The 23509-nt window shown below is 37.2% G+C and overlaps 1 protein-coding gene across 1 annotated transcript in view; it reads left to right on the plus strand.

The window, feature by feature from the left end:
• The window catches only part of LOC134663058 (atrial natriuretic peptide-converting enzyme), a 141038-nt gene that overhangs the window by 1962 nt on the left and 115567 nt on the right, over nucleotides 1-23509 (plus strand). Inside the window, exon 2 of the mRNA XM_063519358.1 lies at nucleotides 13905-14011. Within this exon, the coding sequence (XP_063375428.1) occupies nucleotides 13996-14011 (16 nt within the window). The 5' untranslated portion in view covers nucleotides 13905-13995. The remainder of the gene's footprint in view (nucleotides 1-13904; nucleotides 14012-23509) is intronic.

A 23509-nucleotide genomic window follows, 5' to 3' on the forward strand; every position in this document is an offset into this window, starting at 1 on the left:
ATGCGGGATAACAAACTTTTATCGATATAAATCATGGACAGTATTTGTGAACTTATGTATAAAATTTATAATTTTAATGATTTGTTATTGTAATGTAATAAATATATACATACGTGAGTACGTGTAAGATACACGGGAAAATGACGTAAAAAGAAGATAAAAATGCCGTCAACCCGTAAAGTACAAATCGGCTTTGATGAAATATTATTTTATCGCAGCTAGCTGCCACGGCGTAGGTCAACGGCGTAGCTGCCACGGCGTAGATCCACGGCGTAGCTGCCACGCCATAGATTAAGAAGGGAAATGAAGTAAATGTTTATATTTGCTTTCGGGTGTTTTGAGCAGGGAAAATGGAGCTTTACCCAAACATGCCTACAATCGTGGCAGATGCGGAGTAAAACCGTCTTCCAAATAACTCGGAGCGACCTTCGAAATTTACAAACCAGTAGGGCTAAGATGGCCGGCTCACTCTCACCATGGCTGTCACGTTCTAACAAATAATATATGTAAGTGCGAAAGTGACGCATAGCAATAGCATGACAGGTGATAAAAATGCGACTATGATAGCTGGTCTGTTAGTGGTTTGTTATTGATAATGCTGTTACATGCAGTGCGTCGTGCTCGCACCAATTACTATGTCCAAGCGAGATGTACGGACGAGTTACGTCAAAATGATTTGCAGTAGACATCGATTTGTAGGTATAATTAAGTAGTGTATAAGTAGAAGTATCTCCAATATTTTACTGTACAGGCGCTATCAGAAATATTATTGGAGTGGCCAAGGTGCTCACAAATGTGTCTTGCGTCTACTTAAATATAGATGTATAAACTTCTAACGAAACAAGGAGACGTATCATTTCTGGCGCCCCTAAGAAAAGCTCATCATGCGTATCACTACATAGTATAAAACAAAGTAGCTTCCCGTTGTCTGTCTGTCCATATGTAGATCTTTAAAACTACGTAACGGTTTTGATGCAGTTTTAAATACATGGAGTGATTCAAGAAGAAGGTTTATTGTATAATTTGTTAATCCTTGCAAAGCCGCAGCGGGTCGGTAGTTCAGTTACAAAGGCAACTTTTAGAGTCAAATAAAAATTTCATATCTTATTTCTAAAACCTTTAAACAAGCCCAGATGAAAAAATAGTTGTATTTTGTCGTCTGGACTTGTTTGAAAATAAAACCGGCAATGGTAAAGTGGTGCGGCCTGCCTAACACTAAAAAGCCGTCAATTCTTTACATTTGGACCCCGAGATGAGAAAGGTCAATTACCTACTCGTCTAAGCTAATGTTTAGCCACAATGCTTCACGTAAGAGAATGATATTCAACTCTACAACATCCGGCACATCAAAGCTATTTAACCAACCCTTCATAACATCAACCTTACACGAACCTTCAAGACACCTCCCCTCTCTTTCCCACCCGTAGATAACGGCGAGAAAGAACAAGACCCTTGACCGAACTAGGTCAAGTTCGCACCAGATGGGGACGCCAAATTATTGCGACAACTTGCCTAATAAATATCGGTTACGTTTGTGTAGTGAAGTTTCGAGTGCGGCGCGGGAATATTTACGAGTACGAGTACACTTTTTTTGTGAGTTTTCGAATACTTCGATACTTGAAATGGTTACATACCCTGAGCCAGTTTGGTTCATTCGGTCATCTTCCTCGCGTTGTCCCGGCATTTTGCCACGGCTCACGGGAGCCTGGGGTCCGCTTGGCAACTAATCCCAGGGATTGGCGTGGGCACTAGTTTTCACGAAAGCGACTGCCATCTGACCTTCCCTAACTTAAACCCCACCTTACCTTAGTGGTTGATGATTTCCTTCACCGAAAAGCTTGGTATCCGGTCGCAGAGGATAAATTTGAATCCCTAATTACCATTTTTACCTGATAACGTCAAGGCCAAAGTTGAGGGTTATGATTTTAGCAGGCTAATTCTAAACTATGTACATAAGTACTTATTATTTGTTTGCAGCGTGGAACACATTTTTTATACGTTTTTGATAAATTAGATGTACCTACTATCACGCGACTTTGAATAAAAAGTCACAGTCACAGCCACAGGGCCAAACATTTTTTTTTTTCAAATAAATGGAGTTGACTTAAGTTGAAGAACGAAGATCAATAAAAGGGCCGCGATACCTTGGGGATATTGTGAAAGTTGGGCCAATCACGCTCGGACTTACGACTTAGATTATTAAATTTTATTGCCCATGAAGGCATTCTTGAGCTTAAAGCTTTCATCGCACCTCAGTTATTTTTGCTAGGTGTTAAACGTATAGTGTTCAAGATTTAAGCATAATACAATTTGTTTTATTTGGACATAGTTTTATCTATAACAAAAAGAGAAGAGTAAACAAATTCAAAATGTATTAAATTTCCTGCATCTATAATACTAAAGTTATATAAAGCCCAACATAGACTTCTGACGGCTAAATTCAACATTTCTGGGGGAAATACGACAAACTTTTTCCACGAATGCGAATAGTTATGCGAAAAGCAGGCTCTACGCTCGCTCGGGCGTACGAAGCTCGAAGTTTTAATGGCAAATAAAGTGGTGAATGTATGATGCTCTCGGTTGGAATTGAGAAGGCTGATACGGGAATTACACTATGTGGTCCACCGGGCACGGAATATTGCACAGTACACCTAGCTGCCTCTCGTGTTTGCGTCATATCACTTAACAATAACATTGTGTTCAAACATACATACAATCACGCCTATTTCCCGGCGGGGTAGGCAGAGACCACGGATTTCCATTTGCTACGATCCTGACATAGGTAGGTCTTTAAATAGGTACCTAGATATTAATTTAATAGGTAATTTAGAAATATTGTGACGACTATAAGTTTACTACATCATGATCTTTCTGGTATTCTCCCGGTATTTTGGTACGACTCACTTAAGGAGTTTGGGGCTGAATATATATTTTACCTAATTCAACTCTAAAATTACCTGCTTATGATTTCCGTATATTATTCTTAGCGCCAAACTGCCTCATTTATAATTACTATTTTAAAACTTTTTGTATGTTAAATATGGGTGAGAAGGCTTCACCTACCATACAAAACCTGCGCACAAAAGTCGAAAGATCTCGGTAAATCTACTTACTGCAACAATTATTTTAGTAGCGGCTGTGAGCTACGCTCAGAATTATTATTTTTAAACGTTCACACAGACAAAAAGTTTGACACCTAAACAAATAAATATTAGCAGCAAAAACTGGTCAATTTGTAGGTATTCATTATTCAAAAATTACTACACTTAATTACTTTAGAAACATAACAACATAATCTAAAAGTATAAATATGATAATAGATAAGTAGCTTATACATTATGTAAATATAAATCACCAAGTAAAATATTTTCCAGACCTCTTGAAGAAGTGATTAAAAAAAAGGGCTATTACGCAATGTCGGTTCTAAAATTAAGTAAGGGATAAGTAATCGCACAAACGTAATTATGATCATTCGAAATTTTTTACCGTGCCTATAGCCGCGATAAGAAAAAGTAATAAAAGTTACTTGAAGCAGAAATCGCAATTTGTCGGTTGCATGCCGTGGAGTCTTTTAATGCGGCCGGGAGGCCTATTCGAACCTTGGAAAATGCTCGCTTGATTTGTTGTTGATACGAATAAGCTTTAAAAAAATCTGATTTCTACTCGGGTTTATGAATGGAGTGAATTTTGTTTCATTTATACCTACAATCTCTCTTTTTTTTAATTGTAAAATCCCATTATAAAATTTCAACGATTTAAAATATTCTATATTTTATGATATTAATGGATATACCTAAGTCTGAAATATGAGTAAACGACTACTTTATTTTTATATATTAAACAACTCAAGCCAGCAAAGTAGACATAAGTCAAGCGGGTTTCCATTCGATCGATACACTTAATATCGTAAACATACAATTTTATTGTAACATTGATAGTTAATTTAATAATTATAATTTTGAATCAACTACTAAATAATATACCTAGGTAGGTACATCAGTTTGTGGAGTCTCGCGGTCCTTTCCCTGGTAGGCTCCGAGGTACCTACCTAAGTACCTATAGTATAGCAATTTATAAGTTTGTTTTAAAGTATTAACTCATAACAGTGTAATCTCTCTGTCAACTCAATTTATGTCCTTCCTAACAGTCCCAGTTTTTTCTGAACAAAACTTAATATCAAATTTTTATCCCTTCGCAAAGTTACGCATATTTGCAAACATTGACAACTTTCTGGGAACTTATTTAGAAGTTTTACGCTGTAATGGAATTAGATTGGATTTCAGTTTTTTATTGTCGTTCTTTGACACAGTTCTTGTGAAGCTATTCAACAGAAATTGATCCCTTCCTCATACCTTTGTTGCTTTGTTGTAGTTCCCATAGGCACTTTTGTTAAAACAACGATAACCTGGCAATACGTTTGTTAATGGGATGATACAGTTGTTTATGGTACTTACCTATAGGTTTGCACGACGGATCCGAAATGTACTTATGGGAAGATCCGCGGATCCGGATCCAGATCCGGATAATTTCATAGATCCCGGATCCTGATTACAAACCCTACCTGTACCTAATTATATAGACAGAAGAGAATGATTTATTACCGGCAAGAATTTCCCAAATTCATAGCCAATTTAATCTGTTAAAGAATAATGGATGGCCGATGTTTATATTGAGGGTGTATATCGTACCTGTACACTGGCCTGGCTCACATAAATCATATTTATGGACCTCTAGGCCTTCGAGAAAGATGTAAGCCGACTTCCGGTTATTTTACGGTGAAGTTTTATAATAATTACTTTTTATGTTCATTCTCGTCTCGTATCCTACCTAAGTATAAAGTTATTTCAAAGTATTTATTTATTAATATTCAAAGTATAAAGACATTAAAACTGAATAAATTATTCATTTTTTATGTTTTTTATTTTTATAACACAATGTTATATATCTTTAAAAAATCAAACAACAAATAGATAGTTCTTATCATAGATATGAAATCCTTCTGAAGGAATTTACTTTTATTTCTATAAATGGGTAACAATTTACAAATATCCTAATGTATTCATAATATGCTAACAAATGCTTTATTAGAAATACTTATCATTAAAGTACACAGATACATACAGTACATAGATCAAAGCACGAAAGAACTCTTACATACATACATACCTGTTGAGTCTGTGGAAAAATCGCTAACAGTAGCGTCGGCAACCTGTGCGACCATCGGCGACCTACCGTGAGAAACGTAGTGGTGTTCTGTTTTTTTTTAATCTGTTAGGGTTTGGATACTGATATCGCTTGAAATCTACTTCTTCTTATTTAATCATGGCAAGATCGTATCACAACAAGATTAATGGCGTTATTCATAAAGTCCGTTAATTGGGTTACTTTCCCCTACCTACTTAAAATTAATTATTTCACACCGTGCACGAAATAAAGCACCAGATAATTATTAGAAAAACATAGATAGCAGTTAGTTTTGTCATGTAAATGAACATACGTCAGAAAAAGGGGCAAACTACATGGATTAAATAGTGTAAACATATTTTGGGCACATTGTGTGAAAATATAAAACTGTAATATATCACGTAAACAAGTACTTGTCACATTACATGGCAACTTATTTTAATGTAAAGATTTTTTTGTAACTTTCAATTGTAAATATATCTTTGACGTCGACTGTACATCGTTGATCGTGGTTACGGCTATCTATTGTGCAAAATTTCCTGGAACCGTCTAGTATAGATTGTATTACTCGAATTTAAACTGTTGTGAGACCTGCTAACATTGAATAATTTTACGGTTTAGACTCACTTGTTTTAAGTCACTCGCGCGACATGTTTCGGAGAGCCTAGGTCTCCTTTCCTTTAGGTAGATTGTATTACGTTGGCTTGTTTGCGACCGTCTTCCTTAATTTTAGGAATATATTATTATATTATAAAGACATAATTATTTCTAATTTTTATGACGATATGCAGACAGATACACTATTTAATGCATAATTAAAACAGGAATGAATGAATGACGGAAGATGTTATTTGTTTTACAAGGTGTTGCTTAACAAAGTGGAATTTTAAGCGTTGGGAGGGTTTCAAGGCACAAGTCCAATACTCGTCGGTAGCGCACTAAATGCAATTTTTTTACTATTTAATAGCAGAAGTCTAAGTCGCTGTATGTAGAAACATTAGCAAAAGTTAGCAGAACGTCGTTTTTAGTGCCCTTATAAACATAAAAAAGACAAGTCATTAAATCTTTAAATTCCCGGCAGTTCGCCAACTTTTTCAGCTTCAAATATCCCGTGACACAGGAAATTAAACTGCCTAGGAAATAAAACAGCCAACCATCGAGTCTACCTATTGTACCTACCTACGGTTGCCAGATCGAAAGACTAAAATCTGTACATATTTTCAAAATTACGATATTGTTTTATTTATGTCGTGACATGCAGCTTCTCAGACCAATTTGAACGTCCATAGACATCAAACCGATATTAGAATGATATTGGAATAAAAAGTTTTAGTCTATTGTATGTAGGTATTTATGTGTAGCAATTCGCACTGATTACCTAACATAACTATTAAGTTTAAATAAAAGTCGTAAAATACGACTCACTCCGGTTAATATTTAGAAAAAATCACAATGAGGGTTAACAAACTAGGTACCTACTGTACTCGTACATGTGAATAATACCTATAAACAGGTAAACACTGCTATTAAATAAATAGTGTAGTTTGTGGAAACCGAAGGGGCCACTAATGTTCCTATTTATTAAGAAAACTGTAGCTCTCATCCTAATATAATTTTTCATTTATTATAGCAGCTTCTTGCAACGGAGAGGCATTTGTGTTTTGTTGTTGCTAAAAGATCCCTAAGTTTTCTTCCTTAAGGGTAGGTTCGAATGGACATTTACCTAAGGTATAGGTAAAGTAAATGTGAAGCACTTCCTTTGAAGTTTTAAATTGTTTAAAATGTGTTGATTGATATAAAACTCCTAATATTCTAATAATAATAATATTTTCTACATGACATAAAAGCTCTCCAAGGGGCCTCTACGTGTTGGATCTGTGTCCCCACGCAAGCCTATCAAAAAACCGGGATTATAGGCCCGTGATATCCAAGGAGATACAAATAATAATATTTTTATGATATATGTTATGTATTCAGAGATACCTTAAAATACACCCGTATTTTACTTAAGCTTGATAAATCATGATTTTGTGAATAAATAAATTGGTCTGTTATACCTAATCGAAATAAACAAACAAAGTAGGTAGGTATACACCCCAGCAAAGTATTTAGTGTATTTACTATTTAGTGGTGGTTTTGAATAATCAAAAAATAAGTATTCAGTTCAAAGATGCTCAATTCTGATTATTTTTGTGAAAGTACGCAACGAAAATAAAACCATATCCTTTTATCTTATTTGGAATCTGTCTTGAACGTGTCCTTCGTCTGTTATTCGTCTCGTGTTATAAATATATTCAATTAACCTTCAGGGAAGAAAACCATTAGCAACCAAATATTGAGACGGTTCCGAGAAACATTTATTTTGTTTATTTTGGCCAAGGGCCCTTATTTTACAACGTACCTAAACTAAAATTGATGACGCGAACTAGAATTGATGACTCGGAGGGAGAGATAACATTTTATTTCTTGGGCGATGAGATTTTCGAGTTTCCTTATCAGAACAACAAAAATTAAACAAATAAAAATCATTCATCTAGATTTTTTTTCTGTGAGGATTCGAACCCACGACCGCTAACACTGAATATTTAGAAGAACGCTATTTGAACCTAAAGATCGCCGTATGTGTATTTCAGGCGTAATTTCATATCTATTTAAAGTAATTGCTCGCTGGCTCATTTCAGCTTGCGCCTGTACATTAAATTCCGTCTTGTACAAACCTGCCATTAATTTCGTGTACGTAGCTTACATAATGCTTAACCAAATTCTCTGCCATTTGCTAACAAAGAGCACACGTACACGTGCTTCGCGACTCCTAAATGAAATTAAACCTGTAATTGTACAGTGAGGAGCTTTAAAAGCGTCGCGGGGTCGAGGGTGCCAATTGCGTCTATCTCACTTACACACGTAAGTACGTACACGGGGTACATTTTCGCGCAAAATGAAATCATATCAAATTAATTGCAACGCTTAGTGGAAAGGGCTTCAACAAGATGGATCGCCATTGTATATTCTGGGAACGCGCATTGAATAGAGGAAATCCTTGTGACAGTCCTATCTCCGACAATGTTTTGAGCTAAATGAGGATAACTCAAACCATAAGTATCACCTTTAGCCTAAGAAGAGGAGATTGCCCTTCCGCCAAACTTGGAAATGATATCCTACCACATTGCGAGAGCATCAAGTACCTAGGATTTCATCTGGATAGGCGCCTTACATGGAAAACCCACATAAACGTAATGAAATGATCCTGAAATACAAAAATCTTCATTGGCTAATGGGACGCAACTCGGTCCTCTCAGTGGACAATAAATTACTCCTATACAACGCAATCATTAAACCCATTTGGACCTATGGGATCCAACTATGGGGAACTGCTAGCGACAGTAACATTATGTGTCTTCAAAGAGCACAGAACGCCATCCTTCGTGTGATTGCCAGTGCACCCTGGTTCACTCGAAACGATGAAGTACACGACTATCTCAATATGGCCACCATAAAGGAAGAGATCAAAAGATTCACTAAAAATTACATTGAGCGCCTGGAAAGGCATCCTAATCCACTGGCATCAAGATTACTGGACAAGACAGAAACAGTAAAAAGACTTAAAAGGAAGCACATTGTGCCATATGAAAGCAGTGGTTAAGAGAGACGATGGTCTCCAAAACCCAAATTGTTTAATAACTATATAGTATATACAGCAAAACTGATTATAGTCGTTACCGACTGATGGCAGTTCAAACCAGAACAAAAAAAAAGAAGATAAAGGCCATAAAAAGATAGTAACGGCCGCCCACGTTAGTTCACTAACTCTATAAGCTACGCCGATGACTTCGTTCTCGAATTAAATAAAAAATCATCGCTTCCGCGGTTTGAAGTCGCTCTAAAAAGGACTGAGCAGTCGAATCTTTCCAGTATTTTATTCTTGTTTACACGCCTTAGTTTTTTTTCGTCTGATCTTCCAAAATTTATTAATAAACTGGCCGTGCAATTTTGCGACTGAGTGTAAGTACTTACTCAAAAGTTTTTCAGGGCTTTACAAAATATACCATAATTGTGTACCTACCAGGAGAGTATGGTGATAGAACTGGAATATTCCCTATAAGGTTTAGTGTTCCCTCTGGGTTTGTTGTAGGTAGTTCAATAACAAGTATATCTACCCGTTATTATTTTAATAAACCAGTTGTCATCTGAGCTCGGTGTTTGATTTACTACATGGTGGCAGCGGTGAAAAAATAAATAGGTTTTGTACAGTTATTGGTGGCTATTAGTGAAAATATTAAAAGTTATTGTGTTGGTGTTAAAGTGTGATTAAAATGGAACACGCGAGACCGCCTCCCGAGCTCAACACCGACGGGAGCCCCGTCAGCCGGGCTGACGCGTGGCAAAGTTGGAAGATACAATTCAATTTATTTCTTAAGGCATCCGGAGTGGTTAAAGAAGACGCTGCGACTCAGGCTAGTTTACTTATCAACTTAATTGGACCCGAGGGGTTCAATGCATATCAAACATTCGAGTTCGACAAAGAGACGGATCGCGACGATATAAAAATCCTTCAAACAAAGTTCGATGGATATTTTGGTCTGAAACCGAACATAACTTTAGCGAGATACAAGTTTTTTACTCGCAGCCAAGAAGATGGAGAAACTATAAGCCAATACGTAACCGCACTTAGGTTATTAACAAAAAACTGTGCATTTTCCTCATTAGAACAGGATTTGATTCGCGACCGTATCGTCTGCGGCATAAGGAGCACTATCGTGAGAGACCGGCTGCTTCGTACGGACGATTTGACACTCGATAAGGCGATAAAAATTTGCCAAGCGGATGAGGTGTCGAGTGACGGTTCCCGGAGTCTGGACGCGGTCAAAATAAGCGCGGGTCCCTCGCAAGTGGACGCCGTGCAGCTCCGTGGCGGCAGGGCCGGCCGCGGGGCCCGCGGCGGCGCCGGCGGGCGCTGGAGGCCGAGTCGCGGCGCCCGGGGCGCCCGGCCCGGGGGCGGCGGCGCGGCGTCGCCGGCCCACCAGCGCGCGCCATGTCCGGGGTGCGGCCAGACCTGTGACCCCGGCAAATGTCCGGCTAATGGAGTGCAGTGTTTTATGTGTCAGGGCTATGGGCATTTTGCGCGAATGTGTGTGAGTAAATCGGTAAATAATAAAAAGGTGTACGACATTGCGGTTTGTGACGACGAATCGGGTGATGAGTGCGAGTCGTTTTTTGTACCGGTGATTGCTAATGTTTCGTCGGTGAGCTCGTCGGCGAAGGACTGGTATGAGACACTAAGAAGTGAGTATGGCGAGGAAAATTTTAAACTTGACAGTGGTGCCGATATAAATATGATATCTTATCAAAGATATTTGCGCTTAGGCTGTGACTTAAAAAATATTGTATATGAGCCGAGCACGAGATTGTTTTCTTATTCCCGCGATGTTATTCCTATTAAAGGTGTTGCTATGATGGATTGGTATTATAAAAACCGAGTGTATAAATTAAAATTTGCAATAGCTGATGACGAGCATGCTGAAAGCGTACTGGGGCGTGACAGTTGTACCGAGCTAGGGTTAATTAGACGTATCCATTCTGTAGACGTATCTAAATACAGCAATTTATTTGAAGGGCTAGGATGTCTTCCAGGGCGATACCACATAGTGGTGGATGAGACTATTCAGCCGGTTATTAGTGCGACACGGAAAGTACCGATAGGTTTACATGATAAATTGCGGCAAGAGCTGGATAGAATGGTACAGTTAGGAGTTATACGTAAAGTGAGTCATCCCACGCGATGGGTAAATGCGTTAGTTATCGTGGCTAAGAAAAATGGGTCACTTCGTATCTGCCTTGATCCCCGCCCGCTCAACTGCGCCGTGCAACGCGCTCACTTCCAATTGCCGACTATTAACGAAATAGCTGCTAAACTTCACGGTGCCCGGTACTTTTCAGTTTTAGATGCCAGTTCGGGGTTTTGGGCTGTACAGTTGGATGAAGAGAGCGCGGACTTATGCACGTTTGGCACGCCATTTGGCAGATACCAGTACCTTCGTTTGCCATATGGAATAAATTGTGCTTCGGAAGTATTTCATGCTAAGATTAAACAGCTGTTAGAAAATTTAGATGGGGTTGACTCGTTTATTGACGATATTATTTGTTGGGGCCGCACGAAGGAAGAACATGACGAAAGGCTTAATAAATTATTAAAAAGAGCAACGGAAATAAATTTAAAATTTAATAAGGATAAGTGTAAGTTACGTGTAGAGGAAGTAACGTACTTAGGCCACGTATTCAATAAAAACGGTATGAGACCCGATCCCGAGAAGATTAGGGCCATAAAAGATATGCCTGCGCCTCAGGATAAAAAATCACTTGAACGATTTTTAGGTGCAATTAATTTTTTGTCTAAATTTATCCCCAATTATTCGGAACATACTTTTCCATTAACCAGATTGCTTAAAAAAGAATCCGTATGGTGTTGGGACTCCGTGCACGACGCGGCGTTTGTTAAATTAAAAGATTTAGTGTGTAATGCACCGGTGTTGACGCTGTTCGACGCGTCGCAGCCCGTGGTGGTGTCTGTAGACGCGAGCTCGGTGGCGCTGGGCGCCACGGTCCTCCAGGGCGGGCGGCCGGTCGAGTATGCGTCGCGCACGCTCACCGACACACAAAGGAGGTATGCGCAAATAGAAAAAGAGATGCTTGCTATTGTGTTCGCGTGTGAGAAGTACCATCAGTACATTTATGGTCAAAAGAATGTTGTTGTAGAAACTGACCATAAACCACTAGAAAGTATTTTTAAGAAAACATTAGACACTATCCCAGTACGCTTACAGCGAATGTTGTTACGTTTGCAGGGGTACGACTTAAAAGTTAGCTATAAACCTGGCAAATATATCTATATACCCGATACCTTATCGCGCGCGCCTCTTCCAGATTTATATGATGACTCAATAAGTAGATGTGTTGTCTACCAAGTGAATCAATTACTAGACAGCATACAGATGTCACAATCTAAACTTAAACTCATAAGGGATGAAACTGAAAAAGATGAGACTTTGTGTCAGTTAAAAGAGTATATAAATAAGGGTTGGCCACAGAACAAACGTGATGTTATTGAAAAATTAAAATGCTATTGGTCATATAAAGACGAGTTACAAATAATTACAGATATTATTTTTAAAAACAAGCTTGTTCTCATCCCTGCCGCGTTAAGAGAAGAAATGCTAAAAATCATTCATGACGGTCATCAGGGCATTGACCGCTGCAAGAGCCGCGCGCGAGAGGTATTGTTCTGGCCGGGCATCACGCGCGACATTGAGTTGTATGTGCGGCGCTGTGAGGCCTGCCAGGAGTGTCAGAATGCTCCCGCTAGGGAACCTATGTTACCAGTACCTATTCCAGAATTGCCGTGGTGTAAAGTAGGAATGGATATATTTGAGTATAGAAAGCAATACTTTCTAATTATGGTTGATTATTTCTCGGGCTACATTGAGGTGGCTCAGTTGAAAAACATGACATCGTTATCTGTAATTGCTGTTATGAAAGAGAATTTTGCTAGATATGGGATACCGCAAACAATAATCACAGATAACGCTACTACATTTACAAGTCGTGATTTTAATCGTTTCAAAGGTCAATGGGGATTTGAGCACATAACATCTTCACCCCACTACGCTCAATCCAACGGAAAGAGCGAAAGAGCCGTTCAAATTATAAAAAAGATTCTAACAAAATCAATAAATAGTGGTACAGACTTTTATCTAGATTTGTTAAGTTACAGAAACACGCCGCGTGGAAACATAGGTTCTCCCGCGCAATTGTTAATGGGTCGAAGGTTAAATTGCAGGCTGCCCGTACATCATAGTTTGTTAGAACCGGTAAATATGAACCTGCGGTGTCATAAGGCACTAATTAAGCAACAAAATAAAACAAAAACAAACTATGACAAACGTTGTAGGCATCTTGCAAAATTGAATGTAGGCGATGACGTAATAATAATGGACCACACTAGTGTGACTAATAAAATGAGAGGGAAAATTGTAAAAACATGTAGTACTCCTCGGTCATACTTAATAAAAAATCGGAGAGGTATGGAATACCGTCGTAATCGCAGACATTTAATTAAGTGCGAGCCGGTTGGGCCACCGCCACCACCGACCACGCAGCCGCCGGGACAGGGTTCGAGTCCGCTCGATGTAAAGTGTGCACCTGCGGTCGAGCAGGCTCCGAACCCGTGTACCAGCGCTACTACCCAGGCTACTCAGCCAAACGAGCCTACACTGACTCGTAACAGAGCTCGTAAAATGGGTATTGATATCAATAGTTTGTTTTAGGTATACCAATTTACTTGTACTCATTTAAATAGCTTAAATAAGTATATAGTCATAAGTATTATCTACGCTTCTTTTATTTATTCTCTCTTCTCTTTTGTTTTTTTTTTTCTTTTCTCTTTTGAAACACAGAGGAGAGGAATGAGTGTGTTGTTCTACTTAAGTTTAGTTATATATACATAAGTTTAGTTTGCATGCTTATTATTTTTAAGGGAAAGATGTTGTAGGTAGTTCAATAACAAGTATATCTACCCGTTATTATTTTAATAAACCAGTTGTCATCTGAGCTCGGTGTTTGATTTACTACAGGGTTGGTGGATAAAGGTCCTATGGTAGTCAATTAGAGATGGGGTGTTATTGAAATGTTACAGCAGCATAAATTCAATTTTTCTTTTATTTCAGGTAAAGCCATCGCGAGTGATACCGCCTGTAATTAAGACTGCGAGAAATTGGGCGATTAATCTTTAAATGAGCACCGACGCGACCCACAAACATGGCCTCCTTCAAAGGTAAGCGTATTTCATTAATTATTCTGAATTGAACAAATCTGTCAGTATTAGTCATTAGCAAACCAAGCCTAAAGCCCACATTATCGTTGCGGGCTTTCACACACATTTACCCACTGAAGAGGTATTCAGATTTAAAAAAAAATCATGATATGATACGAAACACGACTCGTACACTCGTGCATATCGCGCGCGCCAATAAACGAAGATAGTATTAATGTCAACAACGACAATAAAATCCAAAGGTTGATTCGTTGACTTGGAAAATTTCGAGAAGAATTAAAAAAAAAAGATTATGCGAAAATGTAGGTACGCAAATTTCATTGTTTTTCAGTAAGGTTAATGAGATTTGTTTTGTAATTACAGTCAGCATCAAATAAATAATGATGGCCAAAGTGGTCAAATTTATACTTAGGTATGTAGTAACACCTTTGTTATCATAAAAATAAGGATGTGTCGCGATATATTTGGCGTCTTTGGCCATCACTATCTATTTTACGCTGACTGTACCTACTAGAGTATGTTCAAAAAGAGAAGAGTCGTGGAATGTATTGGACCCCATACTTTCCGCACAGATTCTAAGCAACGATATACCTATAAATATAAATCTAAAATTCAAGCGTCCCGGAACACGTTTTTAGAATTCAATGAGATACAAGTTTACAAAAATATTTAAATGCCCTATGTCTTACTAAAATCCAAGAGTCTTGGATCAAGACCATCAGTTTCATTAGCAGAATCACTACCAAGTCCAATGCCAAGAGACCTTTTGAAAACATTTTATTTATTAATTCCAGTCCTAAAATAATGAATTCTCAATCAATTTGTGCCTAATCTCATCAAAGTGATTCCACTTTTATGCGAAATTTAATTTGCTACTTGAGAATCCTGTTTCGTTTGACCCTATTTTCTTCAAATAATTTGTTAGTTGTAAAGGGTGTAGCAGGATAGCCTTTGAAAAATTGCCCCCAGCGCTTTTGGTTCGAAACTATAACCAAACGATGCCTTTTAAGAAGATAATACTCTGCATAAAGTTTCAACCCCCTCCGACCCCCTGGGGGTCCACAATACCCGATAAACCCCACAAGTCACAAGTCATAAATGCGTGCAAATGTAGTGTTTAACCACTTGTCAATTGTATTTAAAAATAAGATTATTTTGATGCCTAAAAGAAGATATAGAAGATATATATATATAAGAACTATACCTATTGGTTTCAGAGCAACATACTCCAGCGAAATCTTAGACTGTAAGCGTAGAAATGTGGAATGAGCTGTCATTACAGATTTATGTAAATTCTGCCTGACAGTATCAGGGGTCAAAATAGCCCTCAGTATCTATTTTCGCGTTGAGAGAATGGGAACATTAGTTGCGTGAAAAAAAATACGTAAGTAAGTAACAGGTTAGCACTGATTGACTAGCACGTAATTTTTTCGCGGATTATCAAAGCAATATTTTTTATCTAATCACAGGCAATTAGGTACCTATACTAAACTACCTAGTTCTGGAAATCACTTAAAAAATCATGCACTTTTGAAGCCATCTTGAGCCATTTAAATTTGAAACTCCCATCGCACTAAATTTATGCGACATGGCAGTTTCTTGACGTAGACGTCAATTAATTTTGTACTTTATCGAGTTTGGTACACGGTCGTTTTTAGCGTCAGCACGTCAGTCGCATGCAGCCGAGTGACGGCGCTTGTCACGTTTTCCAGAAGAATGCATATGATACAAGCGCGTCAGTCTGTGAAGAGATAACTACGTGAGAACGACTGTTATCTTTGAGACTTATTGTAAGGTTCGAAAATAAACTGTCGGTAGTCATAAGTATAATATTAAACTAATTTTGTGGTTTAACCCACGTATTTTTAGTCACTCGCGTTGAAGGGGATATGTTGTTACTTTAAAAAAAAAACTAAAACAAGTAATTTTTGATTCAATTATTAAACTATTTAAGACGCTTACTAGTATCTGCTACCTACCTACATAATAATTCAAACAGTCAGACTTTATCGTCGAATAACGTAGCCTCCAATGATGACAACCAGGATGTTGAGGATATAAAATCTAGCTCTTATCTTATTTTATATAATTACCTATTCTATAAAAGCATCGATTTCTTAATGTAAAATAGAAAAAAAAAATATTACAATTTCGAAAAGAGACATCGCTAGCGAAATGAAAAATGGCTGCCTAAAAGCCTCACGAAGAACGGAAAACCTTTTCAATCCATTTATTTTCCGAACTTGCAACAAGGGGTGGCGTATACAGCCTTGGCTAAAAGTATATACCGTAAATGAATTCATCCCCGATTTAAACGAAAACTAAGATAAGATAAGATAAAAGATAGTTTATTCAAGTAGGCATAATTACAATGCGCTTATGAACGTCAAATAAAGCTAGGTAGACCGGCTCCAACCCTACACCTCTGCCCCGAGAAGATTTAAATCCCCCCTTAATTGGAGGAGGGTATCCCAATATGGGACCGACAACAAACTCGGCAACATACTCCACTTAGGCAACTTGGCCTAGTAGCTTAAATGATGTAGAGATAAAGTCAAGATAAAGTTGAAAGCCCCCCTTTAACCTTTTAACCGCCAGCAATTTTTGATCGAGCGTGCTCGTGTCGCCACCGACAGTAATTGTACCACGCAGAGTAAGGTTGGCATAGTTACGGGAGTTATAAATGTGCTGTAAAAACCAAATCAGATCTTTGTCTTATTTATCAGACTGTGGCGAAATGAGCTGGATATGTAATGTCTTATATATCAGACACTGGCGGTTAAAGGGTTAATAAACATCAAAAATCTTGGTGGCTTCACGTCTTAAATCGATCTTTGGGTCCCTGAGGACCAATCCTGCCAAAGGAAATCTTTGTTTCACGAAACACCATATTGTTTATATGCAGCATATGTTTTTTATTCTTCATATTTAATCTCGTTGTTACTAACTTCAGTACATTTGTAGATTCTGATTTCCCCTCAGGTGAATTTGTATGCTCATTCTGTATCAGGTTTGTCGCTCAACATTAGGTGTACTCGTAGGTAATTAGATTTTAAACAAAGTGTAACGCACGCAGGGAAGTGTCGTCGAGCCTCGAACTCCAGATAACCAAGTTTTAACTCCCACTTAATGAAACAAAGTTACCAACTTTGTTTAGATGTAGGGTACGTGTTCGGTGTAAATCTGAACAATCGCGAGAAATAATAATTCGCTAATGGCATTTACTGATTACGATATGTTGTGAGCGCGGTACAATGTTTTCAGTATTTGTTTTTAGGGTTCCGTACCCAAAGGGTAAAAACGTGACCCTATTACTAAGACTCCGCTGTCCGTCCGTCCGTCCGTCCATCTGTCACCAGGCTGTATCTCACGAACCGTGATAGCTAGACCGTTGAAATTTTCACAGATGATGTATTTCTGTTGCCGCTATAACAACAAACACTAAAAACAGAATAAAATAAAGATTTAAGTGGGGCTCCCATACAACAAACGTGATTTTTGACGTGAAGCAACGTCGGGCGGGGTCAGTACTTGGATGGGTGACCGTTTTTTTGCTTGTTTTGCTCTATTTTTTGTTGATGGTGCGGAACCCTCCGTGCGCGAGTCCGACTCGCACTTGGCCGGTTTTTTTTTGTTATTTAAGCGAAGATAATGAAATGCGACAGCTATTGTAGGTTTTGATGTTATTTTAAGCTAATGTTATGAAGCTATATAATATAATCCTATAACAGTTAGATAATGTTATTAGGCGAAACATGTAAACTGTTAAGTACCTACCTATTTAATCTCATTACCTATCCTGGTAAATCCGAGATAATACCTCGCCCTAATTAAAAAAAATGTAGTTACAAAGGTGGTGTGGTTTTTTATAAACTAATTAGATTTTTACCTTTTGCTTACATACCGTCGGTGCGAATAAAAAAAACCGCCATGTATTTTTTAGCTACTTTACAGGAGACAAAAAAACTGTTTATTTTCCTGTTTGTAATATATTTGTTGCACCTGTATTTTTTTTCTGGTAGATCAATGGTTTTTACATGACTCTTATGCAGAAAATAAACAGATCATTTCGTAAATTTTTACAATATAAATTATTTTAACCAGAATTTTGCTACATAGCGACTTAAATTTGGTTCACTTAAAATCGTCATGTGTAAAGTTTACACATAGCGATTTGTTGCGAAATTGAAAAAGGAATTAAAATATGCCAAAATCTAAAAATCGAAAAAAAAACAGCGATTTTTTTATTCGCACCGACGATACCATGTTTTATTCACTGTATGCATTAAGGTGCATTGGGGTAACGTGGAAAGCGGCATAATTTTGATAATGGCCAAATACCTTTAAAATCATCAGAAACACTACATACTTTAGCAACACTTTCGCTGCTGTAACCAATGCATTCTGCTTACTGTTGCTACAGCTGAAAGTGCTTCTAGTTTATTAGATATTTGCCATATCTCTTTGTCACATAGTTTAATTTGCTTACTTTTCGCTTTATCAACTAAACGGCAAATGGTGGCCCGTGGCCACATTTTTCCTCTCTCGTGCAACACTGTTTTACACATAAAGTAAATTGGTTTACCAGAAAACACAGTTTCCGCAACGAGTTTCCCCAATGAGTGCGCCACTGGACGGTCGATGCAGTCTTAAATAAAATGCCGTGCCGTGTTACAAGGTATTTAATAAGTTCGTATATAAAAACACACTCAATAATTTAAGTTTAAGACTGAACAAATCGTAAATATTATAACTTACAATATATCACTAACAATTAGGTGAATCAAATCTATTTTATGGCATCAAGTCATTTAAACACGTAGGTATTACATACAAATGCGCCGGTAAATATTAGAGCCTCTACCATCAGTTGCCTGAGTATTTCTCACTTACTTTATGTGAATAAACGTGCCTTATGTCACGTTTTACGTTTCTTTACGGTCTAATGTGCCTAACTTCACTCCACTAGAAACGATGCTGTCCCTTTCTAAGTATACTAAAAAACAGTGCAAGAATTATATCGGAGGATTGTACAGCGCCCCTAGGAGTCACCTAAAGAACTAAATATCAAAGTAACCTACCGAAAACATCGAAGTTTGCAAATTGCGGGCATCTTTCTCTGTCAGTTTAATTACTCCTTAATTAGAGTAAAAGAGAAGCATGCCCGCATATTGCGAACTGTGAAATGTTTTAGCTGTTTCTATGGTTTCTAATAGGGTGATCAAAAACATAAATGTGAAATGAGAGCCAAGTCCAATATTTAGAATATGCCTCGGTGTTGATTTTGCGGAAAAAAGAATTGATATCTATATGGGTGCCAAGTTCTAGTTCGCTTGTGATGTAATTAAAGTTCAGGATTTTACTTGACTAGTTTTTACGTTCACGCTATATTATTTGTCTATGTTACTTTTTTAAGAATTTAGTTTGTTGGTATAAAAACTAGACAAGACAAATCCTGAACTTTAATTTCATCCCAAGCGAACTAGGACTTGCACCCAGGGTAATTCGCCAGTGACTGGCCAGCTGGCCACCTTAAACTAATGATGAATTCTATTCATCTATAAACAGAATTCAATGTAGTATAGGTTCAATAACGGTCAGCTTTCAATAACTGGCCACCTAATACTAAAATGAATTCTGTTTATACGTGAATATAATTCATTTTTAGTTTAGGGCCAGTAACTGGCAAAATACCCCGTATAGGTAAAGATTTCAATTCGTTTTCCGGCGAAGTCAACAACGACGCATATTTTTTATAAGTACCTAGTATTGAACTTGACTTTCATTTCAAATTATTTTATGTTTTTGATGCATTATCATTACTTTTTGTACAGAAATTATTAGTATTCATCATAATTGATTTCGAAACTAACATTTATTTCTATTTAACAATTATTTCTAGTTAATATAACACATAGCCGCTGAGTCGCCAGTTCTCTTTTAAACTTGGCTTGACACGCTACCCGCCATTCTTGAATTTGTGCGAGCTATTTTGTCACTTTTTACAGATTCAACATTCATTCTACAATTTTTAAAGATTTGACGTTGCCATAGTTACGAAAATATTAAACATATCAATGTTAGTAAACAATGTATAAACAGTGCTGTGTTCAAGAAAAAAATGCAAAATAATATATGATAAATACGTAAACACCATTAATAATCGTGTTAGAATTATACCTTTGCGTGTTAAAAAATATGAAGCAAATTATACGGGCTACTTTTGGCTACATAAATAAGATTATTATGTACTTATGTTGAAAATAGTACACACGTGAGAAGAAATCTGTATTAAAATAGGTATGTATATATGTTAGGTCTTGCCCTGGCCTCGCTTTGTGTAGGTTGCTGTACGTGCCGGCGTACTAAGTAAGTAACATTATACGGCCTTAACCACAGACATACAATTCGCGCTCGCGCTTGACAGACAGCTTAAGTGTGCGAAAGGGAAGCCATCACGTATATGAACATCCCATGCGTGCGAAAAAGTCAGACTACCAATGAGAAAACGTAACCACTTTTGAGTTTGACGACGGCCGCGGACGGCCAAGAGCGTATCACGGTAATTTTCAAATTAAAAAATATACACGGATTAGGACGAAAAGTATTAAATAAAGTAATTCAGTGAAGATGGTGTCTTGTAGTGTGCCGGATTTCAGTGTTACAGTGCCAAATAATCCAAGGAAATACTCATTTCAGAGGATTTATGATATTCCGAGCGAAATTTTCATAACGATATTTTGTCAAATTAACAGCGTAAAAAGTGTAGGAAGCCGGTTTATAATGTTCATTATAAGTTTTTCTTCCTTTGTGTGCTAATATTTTATCATATTAGTCTATAATTTAAAATATTTTGTGTAAAAACATAACCTGTTACTTTACGCTAGGGCTTGACAAAATGTTCATATGACAGTATCGATAACTTGTCGGTATATTAATAGCTATATAATTATTTCTTCACAAGACATCATTAAGATATTAGCTTTTATAACCGACTTCAAATAATAACGATTGTTATACCTTTTTGAAGGTGCTCATGTTTAGCGGTAAATTTAAACTTCACTTTCCAACACAGTAAGAGTTACATTAAGATAAGTCTGCAACGATTTTGATAGCACACGCAGTGCAAGTGTTATTTATACGTCATAATGTCGTAGAATTTTAACGTTTAAAATAACACATTTGCAAAAGTAGTCGATAAAGCAATCAAACATCGACAGATTATTAATATGTTGTAACATGACATCACTATTTTTGATCTCACATAGACAATTTACGCACACACTTGCATTTCATTTTTGGTCGCACTTTTGAAGATTGACAGTTGTTCTAGTCATATTAATTCTATGGCCTTAACAGCGATCTAAATTTTATGGTACCTAAATGATCTCGATCTTAGCACTTTCAGTGCCAAGCGCCCCTTCCCAATACAAAATGAACCCACTCAGCGGGTTTTTGGGCAGTGAATGTGTTAAACCTTATTTTAATTTTCAGATTGTGAACTACCAGCAAAAAATGTTGTTTTATATTTCCTGTTGCCAAACTGACGAGACATGAAACATCATCACCACACACATGAAACATCGAACTGAACTTGAACATCGGGAAATAATATATAGGTAGTAAAGAAAAATAAATAAACTCACAGAACATTTGTATGTTTTATTTTATTTAAGAATTCTTAGGAAGAATCCTTTGACATGGCGCCTGGCCATTTGTAAGACGTAATTTTCATAGTTAATTGAACCTAACAGATTAACCGTGAAAGGGTAACAGATTAATCATGAAAGGTACTAAATCCTGGCGTAATAAAAATAGTTGTAGCGTAGCGTTTTTTCTTAAAAACGATATCGATACGTTGAAAAATTAAAGCGCCTGAATTTTTTTAATAGCAATGCAAAGTGTAAAATTAGTATAACTCGGAAACCACAAATAAAATGGCTCAATTTATAATTGAATATGAAAGTACTAAAAAGGTACTAAAATTTGGCTTTTATAGAATTTATCAATAATCGCGGGATCATAGCGTAATAAAATACACCCGCCATTCTGACTGTCAGGTTGGCGGGTGTAACGTTTTTTGGTAATAACTTTAAATACCGTGAGGTACTAATTTTTTTATTTGAGGTACCAAATAGTACAAATTAGGTACTAAAATATGGTATGCTTTTTGTTTATTTTTATTTACATACACCCGCCATCCTGACTCTCACCCTTGACATCATCATCTTCCTCAAGTTGTTGTCCCGGCATTTAGCCACTTGCCAACTAATCACTTCTACAATGCATACAACAATGAACGATTTGCTTGCACGCATGTACCGCTGGATGCCATCCGGGTTTGTATGGAAATGTTGTTTTCAATCATAGGTTCATGCCTAAAAGCAAAAACTGCTCGTAAGTAATGTGATCTTTGCAAATGTACTTAACTAAACAGTAGAAATAGGAGTAAATATAACTCATTACCTTTGTATCAAATCAGCCTTTTTTCGAGCTACTAATTGATTTATTCCGTATTAGTTTTGCCTGGAGTTCACGTAACTCTTATAAATAAATACATACTACGTTGAAAATTGCAAAGATAATCGTGAAAAATATGTTTATTTGTTGTGTTTACAAGTTGACAGAAATGTAACGTCGAAAACGCACGTATTTTTCGATGACATCTGTCACGTTTATTCGCGTAAACGGCGTAAAGTAATTAACTTGTATAATTCTGGCTCAGTTTTCTTTATATAGTTAGAAAGAGAGCGTTTTAGGTGTGAAGTTAGGCATGGATAGAAAACTTACGTAAAAACGTTAGGAACTCATGGTACCAGTTGAAATTTTTAGTTCTTTAAGTGACCGGTAGAGGCACTGTACAAATACTCCATACATTTTCCTTAACGTTCTCACTATCGACTGTCATTTACGGAACTCATGGTAGTGCTTTAGGTACCTTTCCGTTCCGTTTCGTCGAGTAAGAACGACCAAGTTTTAGAGTTAAAATATTTTAACATATGTAAGAGTACTAAGGAGAATTTAATAGGGTTTCAGGGTGCGTAGCCAATATACCCATCGTTTACGCACCGCAGCGACCGAAACGTGACTGTCACTGTCGCCATAATATGGAAGAGTGGTAGAGAGACACGAAGCGTTTCGTTGTCATAGCGCAAGCGTTTGTCATCTTGGCTAGGCACCCAGGTGTCCGAACAATAAAACGTTAAAAGCTTTCCGTTACAATGAACATTGTAAAACCGTGTAAGTGGGTGAAACAAAAAACAAAGGTTTTTATTTTTACCCAACTTATTGTTTGCATTGAAACATTTTGGCTTCGAAGTTTTCTTACAAACAGTTCACTTGTAAGCAATTTCTTTGGACATTCAGATTTTTCCTCTCTATATAAAATATTTTGACACAATTTATGCTACATAATTCTGACCAAGATTAGGTACACACTGACATCTAACTAATCAAGTAATCACCCCATGTGTAAGTGTTTTAAGATTAAGTACATTT

Source organism: Cydia amplana, chromosome 4 (genome assembly GCF_948474715.1).
Source record: "Cydia amplana chromosome 4, ilCydAmpl1.1, whole genome shotgun sequence".
In the NCBI taxonomy this organism is placed as follows: domain Eukaryota; kingdom Metazoa; phylum Arthropoda; class Insecta; order Lepidoptera; family Tortricidae; genus Cydia; species Cydia amplana.